General features: G+C 35.7%; 3 protein-coding genes across 3 annotated transcripts; 2 read left to right on the top strand and 1 right to left on the bottom strand.

Moving 5' to 3' along the window:
* The first annotated feature begins 3,226 nt into the window (after window positions 1–3,226).
* On the top strand, window positions 3,227–12,332 carry LOC147406521 (FAD/NAD(P)-binding oxidoreductase family protein). The gene is made up of 9 exons (XM_086434595.1): window positions 3,227–3,495; window positions 4,253–4,476; window positions 6,825–6,935; window positions 8,067–8,120; window positions 8,262–8,549; window positions 8,923–9,114; window positions 9,206–9,364; window positions 10,297–10,533; window positions 11,859–12,332. Exons 1-9 carry the CDS (start codon window positions 3,240–3,242, stop codon window positions 12,171–12,173), a joined length of 1,836 nt encoding a protein of 611 aa, XP_086290721.1. The 5' UTR covers window positions 3,227–3,239; the 3' UTR covers window positions 12,174–12,332.
* A 1,012-nt stretch (window positions 12,333–13,344) lies between these two features.
* Window positions 13,345–15,846, top strand: LOC147406520 (pentatricopeptide repeat-containing protein At4g13650-like). The gene has a single exon (XM_086432544.1). It carries the CDS (start codon window positions 13,345–13,347, stop codon window positions 15,844–15,846), a length of 2,502 nt encoding a protein of 833 aa, XP_086288670.1.
* Window positions 15,847–16,831: 985 nt separating this feature from the next.
* Window positions 16,832–23,132, bottom strand: LOC147406519 (isoeugenol synthase 1-like). Its single transcript, XM_086434594.1, has 5 exons — window positions 22,872–23,132; window positions 22,261–22,395; window positions 18,388–18,616; window positions 17,804–18,007; window positions 16,832–17,236 (listed from the first exon to the last, which is right to left on the bottom strand). Exons 1-5 carry the CDS (start codon window positions 23,061–23,063, stop codon window positions 17,037–17,039), a joined length of 960 nt encoding a protein of 319 aa, XP_086290720.1. The 5' UTR covers window positions 23,064–23,132; the 3' UTR covers window positions 16,832–17,036.
* Window positions 23,133–23,855: the final 723 nt, after the last annotated feature.

The following is a 23,855-nucleotide window of genomic DNA, read 5'->3' as shown; positions in this document are numbered from 1 at the left end:
AGTTCATATATGAGTCGTGATTTTCTGACACACACTTGCTCTACCGACGTGGTATGTGCATAGAAGCATAGATTTTTCGTCGAGATATAAAACTGCACATATTTACGGGGATGTGCAGTTGTGTATCCTGAGGGGAAAAAAAAATATGATTTTATGCACATGCCATGTCAAGAGAGTGGGGGAGAGTATGTTTGAGAGGGAGTCAGAAAATCATTAGTTTTTTTTTTTTTTTTTTATATTATTAAAAAGTTCATCCAAAACGCATAATCCAAATATGATGGTATTCTTAGTGATTCCTTTGAAATAGGTCCTAAAAAAACATATTTATAGGAGTGCTAATTTTGTAACTCAATCTGACATGATAACTCAAAGACTTACTGATGTGACAAGTACAAGAATCGTAAACTTTTCCCTTTGAGCAACATGTGTAGTTTGTATATCCCAAGGGACAAAATCTACGATTCTTGCAAGATATATGTTAGATGAGTTTTTGAGTTACCCTGTCAGGTTGAATTACAAAATCATTACACTATATCTAATTGTGTGTGCGTGTGTGTTTTTTTTCTCTCTTTCATTGTGCTTATAGAGTGGCAATGGGTCAGATATTATTCAACTGCTGGGCAATTTGGGTATGAATACATTTTTTTTCTCTATTTAATTAAGAATTTTTATAAAATTACCCTTAAATATTTATCTATATTTTTTTTAGAGTCGAATATGAATGTGCGTCATATACGATCTTAATATTTGTTTATCCTATTTAAAAGAGTAGATTGCAATAAGATATATAATCCAAAATTAAGATTTCTCCATCATCCTCCCAATGAGGTATATATATCTGCTTGAAATTTGGATACACATATCCTTTAAATAGTTGGATAAATAATTTGATATGGATATCACTAAATTTTTTTTATAAAAGAATCAAATGGATAATCTAAACCAAACGATGCATTACATTTCAAAATTCAATTATAAGCAAGAATTAGACGTTGGAATTCAAGCCAAACACTCCCTTAATAGCTTCATCCATGTTTTCCCAATATTTTCTCTCCACCAAGCAAATAACTTTACCTACACTCGTTTCTATTAACATCAAAATTGTACATTTGATGATGTGCATTGGAGTCGTGTAAGGTTAGATAAAAGGCATCAATTTGGATTCAAAAAATATGGGAACCACATTGTTACGAACAACAAGGATAGGAAGAAATTTCGCAAGGATCCTAGAAATTGAAATGTAGGAAACTTGCATTTCTCTTCCCACCTCTGTTGTTATTGGACACTCAAAAGGTACATAAAAGAATAAAAACAATTGCAAGACATCCCAAATCACTCCAAAAACAAAACAAAAATAAAATAAAATATTGACCATGAAATTGTAAGGCATAACATTGAAATGCGATTGTCATGATATTGCGTCCATTAACAAGCCCATTGGTGTGTAGATATTGTTTTATACAACTAGTTATAATATGTTTGCCGGCCTTGAATGATCCCTTGTATTTCTTACCTTCTCTGTTCACATGAATAAAATTATTCTATTGATCTTAACCAAGTGAATTATCCTTTCCATAGTAGAGCATTGGCTTTCAATGTGAGATTTTTCATTTATTTTTTATGAATACACTTTGAAAATTGGAATTTATATTGAAAATGCCCTTAATTTTATTTTATTTATACCAAAATACCCTCTGATGTTTGTTCCCAAGGTGTATTTATTACACTTTAACGTGTACCCTTAGGATGTAAGTAAAATCCATTTTTTATTTCATTAATTAGCAACGGAGCAATTTTTTTTTTTTTGGGGTAATATTGGGATACCCATCGAGGTTTTGGTGTCGTACAATTAGCCTTCAGGCTATCACTATTGTCTTGCACATTTGAAGCTCATTACACCATTGACATTCGTATTAAGGTCACCTTTTGTCTCGTTTGCCTAACAAACATTTGATAATTGAGCTTTGTAACAAAAGTCTCACTTGAGACAATCATGGATGTTATTATTGGCTGGCATATGGTCACATTGTCTTGGTTGGTCAAGTGCAACTCTCAGGAGAAATTCTAACCACTTAGGTCTCATGTCACCCCATCTCACCAACCTCAAAGGCTATATAATTGTCTCCACGTGGATATTGTGTTTTCACTCGACAAGCCAATCACATCAACCATAGGTACTATTGTGACACCGACAATGCATAACAAAATGCCGACGGATATGCCACATAGTGTCTGCAAGTAACATTTTGCATGCATGGTTGTGACCACAAACATGAATTTTTACATCCGACCCCCACTGCCCAATCGAATCTTTGGCCATACTGTGTGACATGTGAACATTACTCTGCCATGGGTACGATTTGGGGACCATAAATATTGTCTGGCATTTCCTTTTCTTGTAGAATATCCACATGGTTAAGAAGCAATGCCTTGGAGGACTTTGTCGACATTTATAGATACTTCAAGTGCTAAATGGGTAAAATGCAATGATTTAAGAATAGAACCAACAATAAATCTTTGAATAATCATACGCCCCCATCGCATGACTGTAGATTAGGTGCCTCAAGATATGCAAAATCATAAATCTCTTTCTTGTGTATTCCGAGGCAAATGATCTACAGTTCTGTGATATGGGTGTATGTTAGAGGGGGCATCAGATTATCACGACTTTAAATATTTGTTTTATCAAATTGGTTGGACCATGATTGAAGTTAGTTCGACTGATTTAGAAGTATTTTGGCCTCTTAAAGTATCCAATTAATTCTTGGGGCATGTGCAAGTGACAATGGCCCCTTAGGAAGAATTTGAACTCGAAGACCCTCTGCTTCTTGAGACGTGGTCTTTGCCATCTTGCTAGTCCTTATGTTTGTTTTAGTAAAAAAATAAAATTCACAAAAAAAAAAAATGATTTTGTTTAACTAAATTAATTTGGTTACAAATCCCATTGAATTTGGTCCTACCACCTATTTAGTCAGATTTTTAGAACACTGGTAGAGTGTCAAAGATACAAGATGATCAACCTTGGGATACACAATTTACGTCCACGAAAAGTGTAGATCAAGAAGTGATGGGCTCAGTGGGCCCAAAAGAGTCTTCCACTTGGCATAGTACCACATGAGGTCATCAAAAGCTAGAACAAGGCAGAAGCAGAGGATAACACCCTTTCTTAACAAAGCTGACGTGGCGAACTAGAAGCCACGCCAAAGAACAGCTTCTCGACCCACCACGATGGTATCGATATGGTTTCGATCACTTCGTCTTCTCTTCTCACACTCACTGAAACATTTTCGCGCCATTTTTTTTTAATATCTTCTTTAGATTTTGGTTTTATGGCGTTGGGGATTCTCTCAAACGCTCTCCAATTCAACCCCCTTTCCTTCAATTTTAAATTCCCGCGAGAAAAACGGTCCGTTTTGGCGCGAATTGCAAATGGAGAAAGTTCCTCCTCCAACGGTAACGGTTATGCCACTTCAAAACAAAACAACTCCTTCCCAGGTCTCTCTCTCTCTCTCTTTCTGTCTCAAATTTGTTTCTCATGCAATTATTACGTCTCCTACCGTTATAGATTTTTAAATCTGACCACTTTAAACATTGGCCTTGAGCACTAAATATATAAATTATGGTCCTTAAGTCTTTCTAGATCACCAATCAATTTAACTACATTTTCTCAACAATTTGATTTTATTTTGTTTGTTTAATTGTAGTAAATATACATAAATCAAATAGGTGGGGTCCATTAAATGATGGATCTTGATCTGAACTGTAATAGTATTGGAATCATTTCCAATGGTTCAAAATATATTGTATCGGAATTTATTGACTGATACATATTGGTAGCAGCCAAGACTGATACAAAACATTGAATTTATCGGAATATATCTGTCGAGACAGTATCCTGTCTCGATTTTTCTCTTAACTAAAACATTGCCTCGAGAGTCGAGATGATATTTTAAACCTTGTCAATTCCTACTAGGATTTATATAGATAACAATAGAGAGAAATCTTTATTAGAGGTGAACTTCTAACTTATAGAAGATAAAACTAAGTTAATGTAAAGAGGATATTTACACCTTATTACAAATGCATCATATCTAATACTATCTTAAATGTACATGTGACACATGTCAATATATTGCGCATAATGGCAAATATTTTACGTTTAAGCACTCAAGATTCAAATATGTTCACATTATTGTATAAAGGCCTCAGATACACCTATTTTGGTGTTAAATATAGAATAATTAATGTGCAGGAAAGCTAGAGGCTGATGTTGTTGTCATTGGGAGTGGTATTGGTGGACTATGTTGTGCGGGTCTTTTGGCTAGGTATCAACAAGATGTTCTTGTTTTAGAAAGTCATGATCAACCCGGTGGTGCTGCTCACTCTTTCGAGATCAAAGGCTACAAGTTTGACTCTGGTCCATCTTTATTCTCGGGATTTCAATCAAGAGGTCTTCAGGCAAATCCCCTTGCACAAGTAATTATCTCTTCTTTTTATTAGTATGTCCTTTCCTGCATGAATTAGATTTTGTTTTTTAATATGAGACAATTAGCATAGCTAGTGTCAATCAATAATAAAAAGTGTCAGGCACATTAACACTCACAAATCCAATATGCCAAAACCTTGTGGGCTATTTTATTTCTTCAAAGAGATATTTCTAAAATGCTTTATGGTTCATATTAAGTAAACAATATCAAAAGAATATATCTTGATAAGGTGATATACATTAAGATCAAATAGATTATAGTCAAACAGAATATGGTTACATAAACTAGGATTTGTCTGAAAATGTTTACCGGCATGTGTTCCATGTGTAAAATTTTCAGAAAATATTCTTATCACATCAATCCTAACATCACAGCAAGAGCCACACTAAATGATACCAAGTTGTGGTAGCTAATTTTCCCGAGTTGCTATAAGCACCCTTGTAATAATACTGTAAGGATGGAAACTAAACAAAAGATGATTTACCACACAATGCAGCAATATACTGTTGGTTTTGGTGATACAAAATCACGCACCTTTTTTGTTTCATAGAGTTGATGAGTATTTTTGGCATGTATTTTCCTTAGCTTAAAAGAAGCAAAGAGAGAGGGGATTATAGATGTTATGGTCCATTAAAGGGGGGAAACCATTGCGTCTCTCTATTAGGGTTCTTCTGTTGTAAAACTAAATGCTCAAGATTGTTGGGTGTGGTCATCACATTGTTATTGTAGACTTGGGTAATGTGATCACCACGTGTCAACATTACCACCCACTGTGTGGCATTACTGAAGTCACTATACTCTACCACCGAAGCCGTCATGTGGCATCCTATTAGAGCTCTAACTCTGATAATACAGAAGAAGAGTCGGCCTGACATCTTGATTGTGGTGCACATAGAGTCACCAACAAGGAGAAGGCGCCAAATCCTATACAGGCTATGCCGATGACTGACATAAGACAGAGGCCGGTAGTACTGACTCTTGCATGTCCTCTGACACGGGCAGACTGGTACCACACCTCGGACTTGATGGAGACAGGTCCCTGTAGCCGTGGTAGGATTTGACTTTACCTTGGACCTGATAGTGACAGCTCGCAACAATAATGTCAGAGGGGTTGATCAGGAAGAAGCCTTCGCCTTCTACTATAAAGGAGCCCCCAGGCTACCATGGAGGGGGTTGGACCTTTGGCTCACGTATCACTCCAGATCCTTCTTCATAATCTGTCATCATCTTGTCTTGTACGCAATAAGGTTCGCATGACTGTCTACAATTAGTTTAGTGGGACCTTGAAGTCTTTGTAAAGAACAAATCTAATTCAAAGTAAAATGCCTTATCCACCATCAACATTTTTTATGGGTTCATGACAACATGAGTGAAGGAGGGTTGCTTGGTGGAGTGGTATAATTGGGTTTTTGCTTGGGTTGGGTAGGGAGGTAAGTATTGACTTCCATTCTTATAATTTCCATCTTGATTAGTGGATTTGTTACTTGCCTGTGGATGTAGCCCAATTGTTGGTGAACCATATATATGTATCTTGTGTTGTGGTTGTGTTTTGTTTCTTAGTCTCTTTGTTCTTTTTTGCACACACTCTTGGGTTATTGGTTATTAGAAGTTCTATGGGAAGTTTGATTTTGGTAATCAAGTTTGCTCTTGTGGGTGGCTGGGGGGGCTTCGCCACAACATTTACTATCATGGTGGTGACAGAGAATCCTGGTAGTGATTGGACCCAAAGTGAGGATGAGTTTATGGTTGTAACAAACTCAAACACAATGGGTTTGGGATAATTGTCCGACTTCTATCCATAATTTCTTGCTTCTTCTTCTAGTGACCCAGGGGCAGATTCTTTTACAAAAATACCTCCACTTAAACTCTCTAAAGAGATGCTACCAACAAGGTGCGATGATAATCTAAGAAATTTTCCACCATATGTGGATCTTACAAAGAGTAGTATAAAAAATCATCTAACTATATGTCATATTGAGTCCCTATCCAGTAACTACCAAAATAGCCTAATAGAAGAATCTTTTCCCAGGACAAATTAATCACGTTCCATGCAGTGATACATGTTCAGGTTGTGAAGAATTCATTGGGGTCCGAAGGGGTGCTGCAATAAAAAGTAAGATGCAGAAAAGCTTCTTCCTTGGGTCATCGTAGAACTGGGGGACATGTTGCATCCTTATGTTTAACTATCTTTTTGACTAATTTGTAAATAGTATTGGTTTGTGGTGGACTTACGAAAGGTAATAGTAGATCAATTTGTCTTTGCATATTTCAAATTTTAATTGGATAGAGATGGCAGACAAATTTCCCATAAAGTTTCTGTTGTACACATTTTTGTAGGTTTTGGATGCATTGGGAGAGTCAGTTCCATGTGCCACTTATGACTCATGGATGGTTTACGTACCTGAAGGTGAATTCTTGTCACGCATAGGCCCTACAGAATTTCTTAAGGTTGGTTCTCATTTTCGATTTCAGTGTTCATTTCATTTTAAATATAAAACATAAATAAATTTCATTTTCCACTGTTGAAGTTTTTCCCTGTCCTAGTTATGAATATCATATGTATATATTTGTCTTATTCAAATTTATCTTGTATGATTCATGGTTATGTTCCATTCAACATTATTGTTCACTTAGCTCTTCAAGTGTTACAGTACTTTGTTTTTTTTCTATCCATAGAAAGTATTTTGAGAATATGTACACGTTGGCTCTTAGCTCAAACTGATTTCTCGTGAAAGCTTGAACCTTCCCTATAATTGTTAAGTAACTGAAACAAGAGGTTTTGGTCCAAGGGTCAAAATGACATGTTTTCTGTCAGATTATTCTGTGTGGCTCTAAAGTCCTCTTTGGGTCTCTCCCATATACAGCCTCCCTTGTGTGGGGATCCTAGATTCTATCCAAAGTTGCATTTTTTTGGTGGTCTGCCCCATTGAAAAAATCATTATTTAAAATCACCTGATATCCCACAAAATGGTCATCATTGATTTCTGTTCCTTGTTAGGTAAGTGGTGGGATTAACCACCTCCTCCTCCATTGCAATGTCTCCTTTATTTATTTTTTTTGTCTTAATCAATTTGGTATTTGTTCGAATTTCTCCTTGACTTGATTCAAAGATAACATACATTGGTCTTCTCTTCTCGGGGTACAATTTTATGGAGAATAATTCTATTTGTGATATGTTTGACTATTTGAAAGGAATGAAACAAGATGGTTTTCTATGGGGAAGGGGTCCGTCATTCATGTCGATATCCTTACATTAAGACCTCTGTCTTTCTTCGGTCCTAGTTGCTCAAGGGGGTGTTGTTACTGTTTTTGTTTTTCTTATGATGGTCTCCCCACCCTCCTTTTTTTTCTCTGCTTTGCACCTCATGTTTATTTCCTTGCTCCTTTGACTTATCGAAAGAAGACTAACAAGAAAGTTGTGCATGCTAACATTCATAATTAGTACCACTTTCAAGTTTGGCACCTTTTTTGTCCTATTTGAAATGGTGATACTTCCCAACTGTCCTTTTTTAGGTGTAACTTGAAGTATCAGTTTTTAGGTGGAAAAGTTTTCTCTCTAACACCCTTATATTACTTCAGGACCTTGAGAAGTATGCAAGTTTGGATGCTGTGAAAGAATGGCGAAAACTTCTTGTAAGTATTCATTATTTTTCTTTTGGTTATTATATTTCTTATATTTTTTGCATTCCATAGAACCTTCGAGGAATTAAAGTTATGATATTTTATTCAATCTTCTTGTCATCCCTCTCTCAAATAAGAAATGTAATTTGTCAGGATGCTGTGTTGCCGATGTCTGCAGCTGCAACGGCTCTACCACCTCTATCCATTCGAGGTGATTGGGGTGTTCTCTCCACGGCGGCTGCTAGATATGCTCCTTCACTCTTGAAATCTTTTGTCCAAATGGGACCTCAAGGAGCTCTTGGTGCTACTAAGCTTCTTAGACCTTTCTCAGAGATCATTGATTCATTAGGGTTAAAAGATCCTTTCGTACGTAACTGGGTTGATCTTTTGTGTTTCTTACTAGCGGGGGTGAAATCTAATGGTACACTATCGGCAGAGATGGTAACTTATGTTTTTGAGTTCTTGAGATTGTTGTCTTTCATGGTTGCACTTTTCATTCTTAGCATTTCTTCTTTCTGTTAGTTGTTGAGAACATAGTAACAAAATTCGGATTCGGCAATTATCAATTCTGTTAACTTGGAAGAGATTCAGGAAAATTTCAGAGAAAATAAAAACTGCGATTTTAAATGTATCTTTAAAATTTCCGAGCTGGTGATACTCACAGTGCTCCATTTAATAACCACCCACTAAATTTATGAAGTATTGTTGTGATGCTTTAATTTTCCTGGCTTCATATAGGACTGCATGAGTAATTGATGGTACATTTCATTTTTCTTATATTTACCTTATTTGCATTTTTTTGTCCAATTTTCAGGTCTACATGTTTTCTGAATGGTATAAACCAGGTTGTGCACTTGAGTACCCTCTTCAAGGGAGTGGGGCAGTTGTCGATGCTCTTGTCCGGGGACTGCAAAAGTTTGGTGGAAGACTCTCTCTAGAAAGTCATGTCGAAAATATTGTTGTTGAAAATGGTCGGGCTGTTGGAGTCAGGCTAAGAAGTGGTCAAGTAAGTAACTGTAAGTGATGGAAAACGCCCTTATACTGACTTATATTTATTTTTTAGTTCTTATAACAGAAAACAAACAATTTTGCTGCAGTTTGTACGTGCTAAGAAGGCTGTAGTTAGCAATGCATCTATGTGGGATACTTTGAATCTGTTACCTAAGGAAGTCATCCCGAAGTCGTACCAAGACAGGATTGAAAAGACTGAACAATGTGAATCATTCATGCATCTCCATTTGGGTTTTGATGCAGAGGTGAGTTTACATGATCTTCTTATTATAGAGACATTATGTTGTCACTGACACACGATCTCTGTAATGGAAACCAAAAACCCATATTTAAAGGGATATAGTCCATGAAAAACAAAAATGCAAAACCTTCATAAAAAGGTTTGAACATAATCAGATAAGGCATCAAACTCTAGCCTATTTAACTAATTACCACTATCCATTCCTAGTATGACTTGAGCATCAGTGTATCTTTGTTGGTACCACCACTGATATTGGAGATGAAGATCTACCAAAGAAGAATTCCTCTCATTATCTGAGAGAAGAGGAGAACAGTCCTTTGGCGAGTTTAGTGTATGGTACAACTCAAAATATTTATGCTGTGAGAGGTTATAAGAAACCCTCCGAATACAACCTAAAAACAAATAACGAACACTACACGTTTCTGCTGAAAACGTTCCTGCAAGTTGTCATGAACACATTTGTTCATAATCTTCATTCCTATCAAAACAAGGACTTGGTTGGTGGTTCTTTGATAATAGAGGGTGGGAGATGAGTTTTACAATGAGAGGGTGAGAGTTGAGAGAAAGGTTTTGGGAGACGAGAAGTCCTCTTTTGTAAAGTTTTTCAATTTTCATTGTGAAGTTCTCATAGCCTTTAGCGGTAAACCATGTAAGCAATGTATCTCTTGTACATTTATTTTTTTTTCCCCTATATATCTCTATTCGCTGCTATTATTGCTTTTTTTTTTTTTTTAATACATTTTTTCCCTCTTTTTTGGATTGGTCCATTGTGTTGGAGCACTCCATTCCAATAACTAATTCATGGGTTAAGCTCCCCATCTTTTATTTTTGGTTTGTTCTTTTAATTACCCTTGAGTGTAATTTTTTGACTTCTTGTTAATCATCTTAAAGGTATATTTGATTAATCTTCTTTATAAATGTAAATGTTATCCACAGGGCATCCCCGAAGATTTGGGTATCCATCACATAGTTGTAAATGATTGGAGTAGAGGAGTCGATGCGGATCAGAACGTTGTTTTGATATCTGTACCGAGTGTACTAAGTCAAGATTTGGCACCACCTGGGAAACACATCTTGCATGCCTATACACCTGGAACTGAACCGTTTGGCTTGTGGGAAGGACTTGATCGTAAAAGCTCTGAATATAAAAAACTCAAAGCTGACCGATCAGAGGTATTTACATATATTTAACAACATTTATTGTCCGCGTGCTCTTCTCTTTTTACTGGTATGATTATACAAAGAACTTTTCTAGCTTCAACTAGGGCTTAAATGGGCCGGGCTCTGGCCAGATCTGAGTATATTCATATTTAGATCCGATTTTTTTATATGGATCCGACCTGACCGAATTACTTGATTCGGGTCGGTTGGATCAGATAATTCTGGACCGTTCAACAATTTTTTTTTTTTTGCTATATTTCTTTTCTAATTGCTATACTATTTTATTTTACCATTAGAATTCTTTTATTTTATAAGAATTCATGTTATATTAAAGTAGTAGAGAAAAGATATTTCAAAAAATGTAAAAAATACAATTTTCAAAGCAATGTATCATTAGGATCTAGGCGGATATAGGGATGGATCCATATCTGACCCCAATCCAACTTGGATCAAGGGACATCAACCCATATTTGATCCATTTTTTATTTGGATCTACTCCAAAGGCCCAAACCCGCTAAATTTGGATTCTGATCACTTGGTTTTTGGATTAAATCCAACCGATTTTATGCCCTAGTTTCAACCCACGACATAGCAATAAAAAACTCCGTTTTTTTTTCTAAAGTGTCTTTTAAAACGCATTTCGCACCTCTAACGATTAAAACAATAAAAAAAACTTGACTTTAAAAAAAAAACACGTTTTAATATTTTAAACACGACTTTTACATTTTAAACGCGTTCTTTACGTTTTAAACACGTTATTTAAAAAAAGTTAGAAACAAAAATAACCCATTTTTGCAGATCTATGGTTAATTTCTATTGCCCTTTGATTGTTTGTCCTTTGGTTCATTGGTTAATGTACGATTTGAAGATAATGCTTGATGTGATAGGTTTTTTTTTTTTTCAATAATGTCTTATTTTGCTTAAAAGATATTAGACTTTTTTTTTTATCATCATAAAATATATAATTATGTATGGGAACATGATATTATACATAGATATTCAACATATTTTTTTGTACTCAAAAATATATTATAAACTTAGAATAAATGTCTAATGTATAATACATTACATTATGATCCACGGTAGATGCTCTCTATCGGACAAGATAAGAGGAAAATTATTACTATAATATGGATTCTGTGTGTGGCACCTGATGTGGGTATTAACCGGGAAGGGAGCAAAAATTTATTATAATATGGATTCGATCGTTTTATATGTATGTTCTTTAGCCTGGTTTTGATAGACATCCATGTTTGAACAACATTATGCTTTGTCAAACTGTCAGATCTTGTTAGTATCTGAATTGAAGCCTTCGTTCAAATGTTGTATTGGCTTAGGTGTTGTGGAGAGCTGTTGAGCGGGCACTTGGTCCAGCCTTCAGCCGTGAGAAGTGTGAGGTGAAGTTGATAGGAACACCACTGACGCATAAGAGGTTCCTTAGAAGGAATAGAGGAACATATGGGCCTGCTATACAAGCTGGTAAAGACACATTTCCTGGACATTCAACCCCAATTCCACAGCTTTTGTGTTGCGGAGATTCTACTTTTCCTGGAATTGGAGTCCCTGCAGTAGCTGCTAGTGGTGCCATAGTTGCCAACTCGCTTGTCTCCGTATCTCAACATTCAGAGCTTCTCGATGCCATTGGTATTTGATTGCAATAGTTTTTTTTTTTTTTTTTTCTCAATTTTTGTCATTGATTTTGTTTCTATTAAATCCCGAGGAGCTTAATATTTCATATTATCCAGCATTGTAAATACTTTGTATTCTCTTGTGCTTCGATTGCACATATTGTTAAAAGATATATTTAATAATTAATTGTCTTATTAAATGATGCAACTTTGAAGCACCGATATTGGACGTAAATGAAAAATCTACAAAATTAGCCCATCCAGCCTGAATAATCTCAGCTAGTTCGATAGCCTGTGAATCGATGCAGCTTGAAAGAACACTGATACATGTAATTGTCACCAATCTCTTGAAAGATTTTGTCTCGGACAAGTTTTATTAATTCGGCTAAGATTTTCAAAATACTGGACAAGTCATCCCAGTCGGCAAATGAGATAGTGTGCGGGACGAATCACCTTGTAAATCTCGCTCGTTGTTGAACGATACTGAAATAATTCGCCCGCACCATCTCGGTGTCAGACAACATTTTAAAAACAATGCCACCAACCAACTAGCATAACTGGAGCCACAAAGCATCCCATAAAATAACAAAGAGTTGTGATAAACTGACGCTATTTTTTTCAGATGCCCATCACATAAAGGTAGATCCTTTGCTTCGGGATACACAAGAAAAAGATTTATGATTATGTAACTGCCATGTCAGGGAGCGTAAGGGGCGTCTGAGAAAAAGAGCGTCTGATTATCATTGTATAATAACAAAATAAAACTGTCTTCTCTGACGTCTATGTATTAGAGTGTGGGTCATGGGTCGGATTCGGTTCACATGTTACATTCAGACCCGATCCAAATCAAAATTCAAATGGACCCATAACCGTAACCGTAACCAGACAACTTTTTTCAAGGCCTGGACGTTGGAGCGGTCCCAGAAATAAAATAGACAACATAGCCGTTACTTGGCGGGAATTTATGAAATTTTGTTCCAACCTTTTGAAATCTTGGCCTATTTTAAGGGAAACCCACCAAGCTTTCCTGTCTAACATTTCCTTTTGTCATGGAATTTTTCCATGCAAAAGCAGGTTTATGGGTTCTGTGGTTGATCAAAGACCCCAATCAAATCTTACCCAGATCACCAAACCTTGTTTTATCATCTCAATTTTGCGAAATTCCATTGTTTCTCAATCTTCGCAGATCGGAAAGATGGTTCACGCGTGGATTCTCAAATTTTCATTTGGATCAGATCTCTTATTTGCCAACAATCTTCTTCATGTATACTGTTCTTGTTTGTGTGTTTTCGAGGCACTTAAGTTGTTCTACGAAATGTCTGAAAGAGATGTTGTTTCATGGAACACTATGATTTCTAGTTTTGTTCAGTCAGGGTTTTTTGAAGATGGGTTCTCGTTTTACTGTGAGATGAAACGGGCAGGATTCCATCCAAGTCAATCGAGTTTCGCTTCTGTTTTGGTGGCTTCGATAGAGATGGTCAATTTCAAAAATTGTAGGCAAATTCATGCAGAAAGTTTGAAATGTGGGTTTGCTTCTGATCTTGTTGTGGGTAATGCACTCTTGATGGCTTATGTTAAGTGTGGAGACATCAAGGAGTCTAGGAAAATGTTTGACGGAATGCATAATATTGATGAAGTTTCTATTGAAATCTTATTAAGAGGGTACCTTCAACAAGGAATTGCAGCTCATGATGCTTTCAAATTGTTTAGATATTCTTTTATTGTACAAGTTCCGTTCAGCCATTTTGCGCTTTCTAGTCTTATAAGCTTGTGCGCAAGTGTGGAAGTTATTTATCTCGGAATCCAAATTCACGGGTATATTACTAAGGCTGGGCTATATTCAAATGTTTCTATTGTAAATTCTCTTATTACAATGTATGCAAGATCGTACCTTTTGGAGGATTCTGTATGTTTGTTTGACGAGGCAAGGTCACGTGATATTGTTATGTGGAATTCCATGATTGCGGGATATGCTTTTAATGGTCAAGGAGATGTCGGGGTGGATCTTGTAGTAAGGTTTTTGTCCACCGGAATGAGGATGAACGAGTCTACTTTTTCGAGTTTTCTTTCTTCTTGTGCTATGGTGACCATTCTCGAGATTGCAAAGAAGGCTCATGTTCTAATACTGAAGTTGAGAGAGTTCAAAGATCAAGGAACTAATAACATTATACTGACCATGTATTGTAGATGTAGAAGTTTACGCTATGCGACTGATGTGTTTAACACAATGGAGGAGTGGGATGTTATATCATTCAATCTTCAGATTGGGTTGTTTAGAAACCATGGCTGGTATGAAGAATCTATCGAACTTCTTCGTTTAATCCAGTTGGAGGGCTTCAAAGTAGATGAACTAATGTATTCTAGTCTCATTTCTAGTTGTTCGCGATTAGTTAATATAGAGTTTGGACGGCAAATTCACAGCTGTGTCATCAAGACTGGTTTTGAGACGATTGCACTCCTTGGAAACTCTCTCCTACAGATGTATTCTCAATGTGGAAAGTTCGATAACATGGAGAAACTTTTTGGTGAAATTGACATGCCAGATATATTCACATGGAACACAATGGTTATGGGTTATGCTCATTTTGGGTTTTTTGATCACTCAATTAGAGTTTTGGAGGAAATGAAAGAATCAGGTATAGAGTTTAATGAATTTTCTTATTGTGCCATGATAGATATATGTAGTCACATTGAGGTTCCACAGATTGGTGAGCATATCCAAGCTCGAATCAAGAAGTTAGGGCTTGATTCTGACGTGGCATTGATGAATTCATTACTCACAATGTACGCTAATTGCGGGATGATGGAGAAGGCTTCCAAAATCTTTCAAGAGATCCCTTCAAGTGATTCTATCTCTTGGAATGCCATGATTTGTGGTTATGCACAAAATGGATTCATCGAAGAATCAATGAAGTTTTACATGATGATGAATTGGAGTGGCTTAAAACCTAATAACATGACCTTTGCAAGTATTTCCAAGTCCTGTGCTGAGCATTCAGAGCTTGTTCTTGGGTCACAATTTCATGCAGAAGTCATCAAGAGAGGATTTGAGTCGGATCTTGCAGTCTCTAACTCGTTCATCACCATGTATGCAAAGTGTGGGGACATCCACGACTCATCCAAGATCTTTCGGAACACTATGACTGATAGAGATGTGATTACATGGAATTCCATGATTTGTGCCTACGCCCATCATGGTTGTGGAAGAGAAGCACTTGATACAATCTCAGAAATGAAAATTTGGGGGGCAAAACCTAATGCCGTAACATTTGTTGGTGTCCTTTCTGCTTGTGGCCATGCCGGCCTTATATCTGAGGCTTGCACTCAATTTGGTTCCATGCACCAAGACCATGGCATTGTTCCAAGCGAGGAACATTATGCTTGTATGGTTGATATTTTATGCCGGGCAGGGAGATTGAGAGAAGCAAGAGAATTGATAGAAGGCATGCCATATGAACCTTGCTCTTTGATTTGGCGAACGTTGCTTAGTGCTTGTAGAATGAATGAGAATATTCAGCTCGGGGAGGAGGCCGCAGAGAAGTTAATCCAGTTAGAACCACAAGATTCTTCTGCATATGTTCTTCTCTCTAATATCTATGCTTCAGTGGAGAAGATGGAAGAGAAGGCTGTGATGAGGAGGAGAATGGGAGATAAGAATGTGAAGAAGCAGATTGGATATAGTTGGATTTTGAGTTGAATTTAAAGATTATTTACTATGAAATATCTGCATTGCTTAAAAGGGTTCATGTGGCAGACCCAGTATTTGTTGTCGTAGTTGACGACTTTGACTACGAGACATCTTCTAACATATCCAGAGCACCTTGGATTGCAGTGCAATAAACTGGAACGGCTGCGTTAAGCATCTCAATGCTGAAGATTTGATCCTGAGATCAGACGGGAAAGACTTATTGAACCGGCTCACTCCGAACCCGCAGCTCAAATAGCCAAGGTCGGTGGAAAAGGAATAGTCACGCTTGTTTGGATAAAGGAAGCATTCATACCAGACCCGCGTCTGGACGCCCCTTTCGGGCTCACTTCCTGACAACCCAGCCCACAACAGGAAATGTACAGGCATTGACAAATAAATTCAAGCTGCCTATGTGAAATAATCTTGTTTTATGCAAGTTGTAGGTTCTGGATGCATCACATGTGTCAGTTCCATGTGCCACTTATGGATGATTTGCATAGGTGAATTCTTTTCACACATAGGCCTTACAGAATTTCTCAAGGTTGACTCTCCCTTTCACTTTCAGTGTTCATTTCCTTATATATAAAGGCTTATTTCTTCATATCAAACTTTTTATGTTAATATTTCTTACATGATTCTTAGCTTTACTTCTTGTCGGTTCTTTATTTACTTAACCCTTCAGGTGTTATGGTGCAATTTTCTCTATATCATTGCTGATACTCTATTTTTCTTTCATCTTTTTCGAAGCATTGAAAACATGTCTAGACTATGTATATGGTGGCACTTATCTCTAGACTTTGTACATGGGGCATAGACCTGGAGTTATGTTACATTATTGCCAGTCGGAGATCAGAAAGATCAAATCACCTATCCACGTCGATGCTACTAGAGCGATCACGATGCCATCAATTCCTTAGATCCCTAGGGTATAAGTTGGAAACTTTGTGTAATACCTAGCAAACTCAAAGTAAGAGAAATAGGAGACTGAGGAACAGATCAAAATATTGAAGTTGTCTGGATCACATACTTGGTTCTCTAGGAAACTTAACTTCCAATAGGAGAAGACATTGGTGTGGTAATATCTACTCTTTAAAACCAAACATTACGAGTCATACATGGAAATAATTAGATGATGCATATTGTGCTCTTTAGAAAGCTTAGTTTGCGTCTCAAAAGTCGATAATGTATGAGAAGGAAACTTAAGCTAAAGCTGTAAGCTTGGGCTTGGGGGGATTAACCAGACAAATATCAAGAAGACGATCTACTGAAGTGTACTCATAGTCTGGATATAACTTGGAGGCCTCGAAATCATCTTCTTCTAAATCAAAGCTTGTCTGGTCTCCCTTGACAAATATGCTGTGAAGGATGGAGACAGGTATGTTGTCTGGATGCTTCAGGGCTGCAACAATAGAAATTAAGTAGCAAAGATTAGTTAGACAAATCAAGACATTTCCAGGGTGGGTTAGATAAATTTAAAAACATTTCAGATGGACCAATTGATTACTCCAACTTGTGAGATAAATGCAACGAGAACAGCAACTTATCCCAAAGATTTAAGGTCAGCTAAACAGGAAATAGACACGTGCAATCATAGGTTCATCATTTGCTGCTTGTCATCAGCAATCTCAAGTATCTGTAGTTTGGAATTTAGGTCCACACAATGGGTAGTGAAGAAATAATTTATCCATAATATGAGCATCATAGCAAAAAAAGGAGAATATTTAGATAGATGAGTAATAAAATTAGAGAGCTTCTATTGCCACAACAACTTTTGCTAACGCTACCCAAAGACATGTGCTAATTCTTGGGTGATTTACACATGAATTGGGGTAGCGTTAGCAAAAGTTGGTGTGGCAATAGAATCTCTATAAAATTATGTAGCTCAAGATGAGTTGATTCATATTGCTGACCTCAATATTTGATCCAAGACAAAACTATTGAAAGTAAGTTAGCAAACATGTCTTACTATTTGAGAGCTTCACTATTTCTTCCTCTGGGACATGAATCTTCCTCAATTTCCTTCCAGTTTTCTTCTCCCAAGACGAGATTAAGTCTAGCTGAGATACAATGTTTTGAGGTGGCCTATAGTTGATGACACGGTTGCGTGCCCTTGGATCAGAAGCAGCTTTGATTGTATACACTGCAACATCTTCTTCACAATTCAACACCGCTACACACGAAAAACCATATTCATATTAGAACCTACAGCTAGATAGAAAAAGTTCACTATTTCGATCCGAATTCAGCTAGCCCGAGTATAGTATATCTCGGACCTAACAGGGTACCATGGTTCAAAATATTGGAATGTATCGGTCTATATATATATATATAGGTATTGGCCGAACCAATAAGAAACTTTGAATGCTTTGAGAATGTATCAAAATGTTTTGGTCGATGGAGCATTGATTTTTCTCTTGATCGATACATTGCATTGAGACTAGATTTTAAACCTTGGTGGGCCCAAAAGAGTCCTTGATCATTTAATCAATATATGAAGTGTTTGTTGAATTGGGGACTATAACAAAGTTTGTAGAGCAGAGTATTAGGTACCCTTGGCTTCACCACTGCCATAGACGATAACTTCTTCTCTGGGCTCATGTGGATGGAGTAAGTAATCGACAAAGTATGCAGCGAAGCTGTTTGCAACCACGAAGGTATATGGGACGCCTGCTGCTTTGGTGGCCCTTCTGATCTTCTTCTTTCCATCCATTAGTGGTTGGAATGGTGGGAGTACTTTCAACTTATCCACTTCGTTGCCGAATTCCGAGGGTACAAATCTCTATATATACAATGCCACCAGACAAAATTTATGATAAATAGATGGGTGTTCAGAGTATTTTGCAAAAAATATTGAATCAGCACTGTTTTTTTTTTTTTTTTTAAATTTACGAAAAATTCCAAAGGAGTAATAGATTGATTCATTGACAGATGATCCGAAGGGTTCTCCTGGAAATTTTCTGGATTTGGAAAAGGAGTAGTAGATGAGACCGATTTCTAACGTTTGAACCATGATAGGAAGCACGTTGAGAAAACATAAATAAGATTTCTAGGAGTATAAAACAAATGGTTAGTGGGCAATATGTGAATCCCCCTCTATACCGAAATTTGGAAGACCAAAAAATATCCTCACTTTTACATTTAACCTCACTATTATCAAGGTCATTTTTCGTCGAAAAGAATAGAATTTCAATCCACGACCATCTCTAATAATGTTATTTAGTTTTTTAGCTTTTTAAAATTACATAAATATCATTTTCTATTATGTTATTTACAATATCACCCTAAATAATATTTTTTAAATAAAATAAAAAAACTTCTTATAATATGTTAAATGATATAAAATTAGATTATTTATTAAAATTTTAAAATATCTTTTTAAAGTAATTATAAAAAAAATTTAATCATGCAAAAATCCTAATTTTTGTAATACGGGCGTTTGCTATTTAATTATTTACCCTTCTATGAATCAACATTCTACTCAAGGGCATAACCTAAGCTCGTAAATCAGATAATCATTTAGTATATCAACCTAATGGTTTGATCGGATTATGTAATAAAATCAATCTGCTCGATGCACCATGGATTTTTGTGAATGGTATTTTGCTATGAAGGTAATTTAAGAAAAAAGGTGCATATATTTTTAATTTATTTTAATAGAAACAAATCTGTCCAACCAATTTGACAAATTTTCGATTATAAAATGTCGTCAATTTAACAATCCCTATTACAAATCAACTAAGTTGAATAGTTACAAACCAAAATTTATAACTAGACCTTAGTCGATATCATTTAAAGTCAAGTAAACCAATTTTCATAAGCGCAACTTGTAATTCTGAAACGAAATCAAGAAAACTCTCTCTAGACCCTACTTTATCAATTTCCTTATATTCTTCCTTCAAATGCCCATGTTTTAATGCTTTAAACTCTCTTTTCAAAGCACTATGTCCAAATCCCCAACCAAATAACTCTACAATAAAAATTGAGCCGCACTGGAGTGACATTGAAAATGACATCGTTTCATACTTTGGTGTGAATAGAACCATAAATGCCTCTCACTTGTATCTTAATGAAAAACATTTATGATTTTATACACATCCATGTCAACAATGTGTGAAACGATGTCAATTTCAATGTTACTTCAGCATATTTCATAAAAATTATATGTCCTTACGGTAAAGAAGGGTACTGTTAACTTGGGTCCTAAGAGCAGACATTAAAATGCATTAAATACACCTCTAAAATTTAATTTACTATTGAAAATACCCTTAACTTTTTTTTTTCCTCCAAAAAAATACCTGCAAATGCTTATTTTCAAACCAGGAAGACAGTTCATTTCTCACCCTATAATAATTGTGTCAGGCTGGAATGACATTAAAATAGACATCGATCCACACATTGTTGACGTGGAGGTGCACACATAACCATAATTGAGATGCTTTTAACTTGTATCTCAATGAAAAGCATCCATGATTCCATACACACATCCACATCAGCAATGTGTGAATCGATGTCAATTTTAAAGTCACTCCAACATCATAATAATTTTCATGGATATCTATTTCAACTTATCTCTTCGGTGGATCTACAACCAAAAAATCAGATTTAATAATAATATCATGACCTTACTTTAGGTATCCCAAAATGATCATCAACAATGGTAGAAGTCACCCATGTAAAAAAATGCTCAAATATAATCTAGAAGTCACTGATCATCATCGAAATGATCTTTTACAAATCTATCAAGAGATTTGCCAAATATTTATGAATTGATGCACTCAAAATATTACTAGAGAAGGTATTTTCTTTAGGGTTATAAGTAATTTTTCAATAGTGGAATATCCATTTTTTATTTGGAATTTTCTTTTACTTTATTGTGATTTTCCTAGATGATCCATTTTGCTTTAATTTCTTTAAATGTATTGAAAATGAGTGTATTTTGAAGAATGAGTACTTTTTTTTGGGGGGGGGGGGGGATAATTAAAGGAAAATGCGTAAGGAAGTTTATAAAGGACTTTTTATGAAACATAAATAAGGTTGGGACCTAAAAAATTCTATTGACTTCTAGGGATTAGAATAAAGTTTCTAGAGATACTACTAGTTAGGAATTCCTATAAGCAGACTTTCAACTCAAACAGTTGTTTAATGTAGACCCTCACCTGGCGTACCCTACAGCTTATCAAAACCACGTGCATTCATCAGTATTTATGTCTGCCACTCATTGCATCCTACTTTCCTTACAATGCACCCCCGACGTATTTAAAAAGAGTCGTGATGAATGCACGTGGTTGGATTCACGTCTGACGTGAATCATAGATCTTTGCCACGTCAGTCGTGTATTAAAATCGTTATTCATTTAAAAAAAGACCCATTTATTAACCAGACGCATATCCCCTCTCTCTCTGTCTCTCTTCATTTTGTTCTCTACCACTGTGGTCCTCCCCACCCACGCACCCACACGCGCGCGCGCACACACTCTCTCTCTCTCTCTCCACTACCTTCTTCACCACAAGAATCCCCTCCCAAATGATAGAGATAGACCCCTCCCAAATGAGAGAGAGAGAGAGAGAGAGAGAGGGGTATTTTGGGGAAGCATGGGGGTGCAAAGAGTGCTAGTCTTCATAAAAAATCAACTGTGTTATGTCCACACAAAGTCTCTATATACATGTTCAACATATTAAATGATATTAAAAATTAATATTTATAATTTAAAATAAGTTTTTGTTTGAAAAAAATATTAATTAACTTATAGAATAATACTAATTTTTACAGGTAACAACTAGTTTAATTAGTAAAGTCTTTGAGTCAAGATACTTGAGATTTGTGTTCAAATCCCACTAGTACTAAGTTATTGAACTCATTAAAACAAACTTATCAATATTTTTTTTTATATAAAATAGTATTAGACTAACTAAGAAAAAAAAAACACTCAAAAATACATTGGTAGTATGCATGGAACCATTGACTTTTTTCGTTTTGTACCTTGAGGAAAAATTTAGGGTTCCGTGCATGTTGTCACAATAGTGAGTGTATTGGAGCTTCTTTTTTTTTTTTTTTTTTTTTGAATCAGATTAGCACAACTCTAATTTATACTTCAACCAAAATTTTATTTAGACTCCGAATTTTCAAACTGACTCAATAAATGTCTAAGTCAACTAGTAAGAGTTTCAAAAGTTTTATATATGGGGATGTAATAGGATGAGTGACCTTTTGGAAAGTTCTCGTGTTGCACACCTTTCTCTTTATTGATCAAAAATGAATTTTATGGAGCGAGAGGAATGAACCCCTTAGTGTTTTTTTTCCCTTTTATGATTGGTTGTCTTGTGTGTGTATTATTATTATTAGTAAGCCTATTTTTAATGAGTTCAACAACTAAGTACTACCAGGATATTTGTGTGTATTCTTGTAGAAGTGAACTTTGGATACCTTGATGTTACCAGCCTCTTTTATGGCATTGATGATTTCAAGTTGTTGAAGATGCTGAGGAACTGCTAGTGTTGAAATCACGATATCTACTTGTTGAAACACTGAGACAAGCTTTTCATGTTCATCCAATTCTCCCTGGCATATTTCATGTATTTTTTCAATATTTCAAAAGAATAAAATGATTATTATATATATATAGGAGACGTTCATAGGACATAAATAAAAACATATGTAAAAACAATTATTTGTCAAAATATGCGGTAGAAGTTTCGGATTTAGCTGATTTTTTTTGTGGGGTGACAAAATATCAGTCCAATCTGAATCTTCTAACCCCATCAAAAGTGATTTAGAATGTGGACCGTTGATTTTTCACCAATAATTTGTAATCCACTTATGATGGATTTAGAAATTTTAAAATGGACTGATTTTTTTGTTGCGAGGATGATCTCATCATAGAGATCATTCTCACAAAAAATCAGTTCAATCCGAACTTCTAACCCATTCAATTAAAAAATCAGGAATTATTTTAAACTTCTTCTCTCTCTTTTCATAAGAAATCAGTACACAATTAAACTAACATAATTTTTAAAACCAAGAGTGTGAGATTTTACTTCAAAGATGGTGACCCCCATGGATCCAAATTCTCCAAGAAGCTGTAGCTTAGATGAGTTTGTATCCAGTGTGATAGGCCGTGTATACACATAAGTAGGATGACCCATTGAAATACTACATTTCACCATATATTTTCCGAGATACCCAGTTGCTCCAATCACAAGGATCTTGCTGCTCACTTCTTCTCCCATGGCCTCTTTTAGCCGTTCTAGCCTAAGAACAAAGAAAGAAGAAAATAAAAGAAAATGTGTGTTCTTGGCAATATCAGGGATGGCAAATAAATAGATTTACAGAGGACATGTCAACATCCCAACAACCAATACAAATCTTTTATTGACTTCGATTCGGAGATTCCAACTAATAGGGGCACATGATAATCGAGTTAAATGGTTTATGACTGTTCGGTCTCATCTGTGAGTGAGATGAGACGTCAAACTGAGATTTGAAATCATGTGAATTAATCTGTAATTTACCAATTAACTGCTCATAGAGTATTAATATTTTGTCTTATTCAACCTTTGAATCTCATCAATAGGATGTGGGTTTTAGCGAGGTTTAAGACAATAGATTTTGAGGGAAGAAACCAATTACCATCATTTGTATGATCTTCAAGCTCTTTTTTAATTTTTGTTTCAAAAGTTTTTTGTATTTATCTGAATTAACCAATCAAATTAACCGTTATTGGTTTTAGCATCTAAACTTGGTTACAATGGGAAATACAAACACAAACTTTTTGGTAAAATATTTTTCAAAACATGAGTTAGAAGTTTTGGAATGCGCTGATTTTTGGTGAGGATGATCTCTATGGTGAGGAGATCATCCTCTAGAGATCATCCTCACCAAAAATCAGCCCATTCCAAAACTTCTAACTCATGTTTTGAAAAATGTTTTGCCAAAAAATTAGCCATTGAACGGGACCCTATATTTATATATATATATATATATATATATATATATATATATATATATATATATATATATAT

This window comes from Akebia trifoliata, chromosome 3, assembly GCF_017979445.1.
Source record: "Akebia trifoliata isolate Shusen 1 chromosome 3, ASM1797944v1, whole genome shotgun sequence".
Classification (NCBI taxonomy): Eukaryota; Viridiplantae; Streptophyta; class Magnoliopsida; order Ranunculales; family Lardizabalaceae; genus Akebia; species Akebia trifoliata.
Note: the sequence above shows the minus strand (reverse complement) of the source record. Positions and strands in the feature narration are given on the sequence as shown.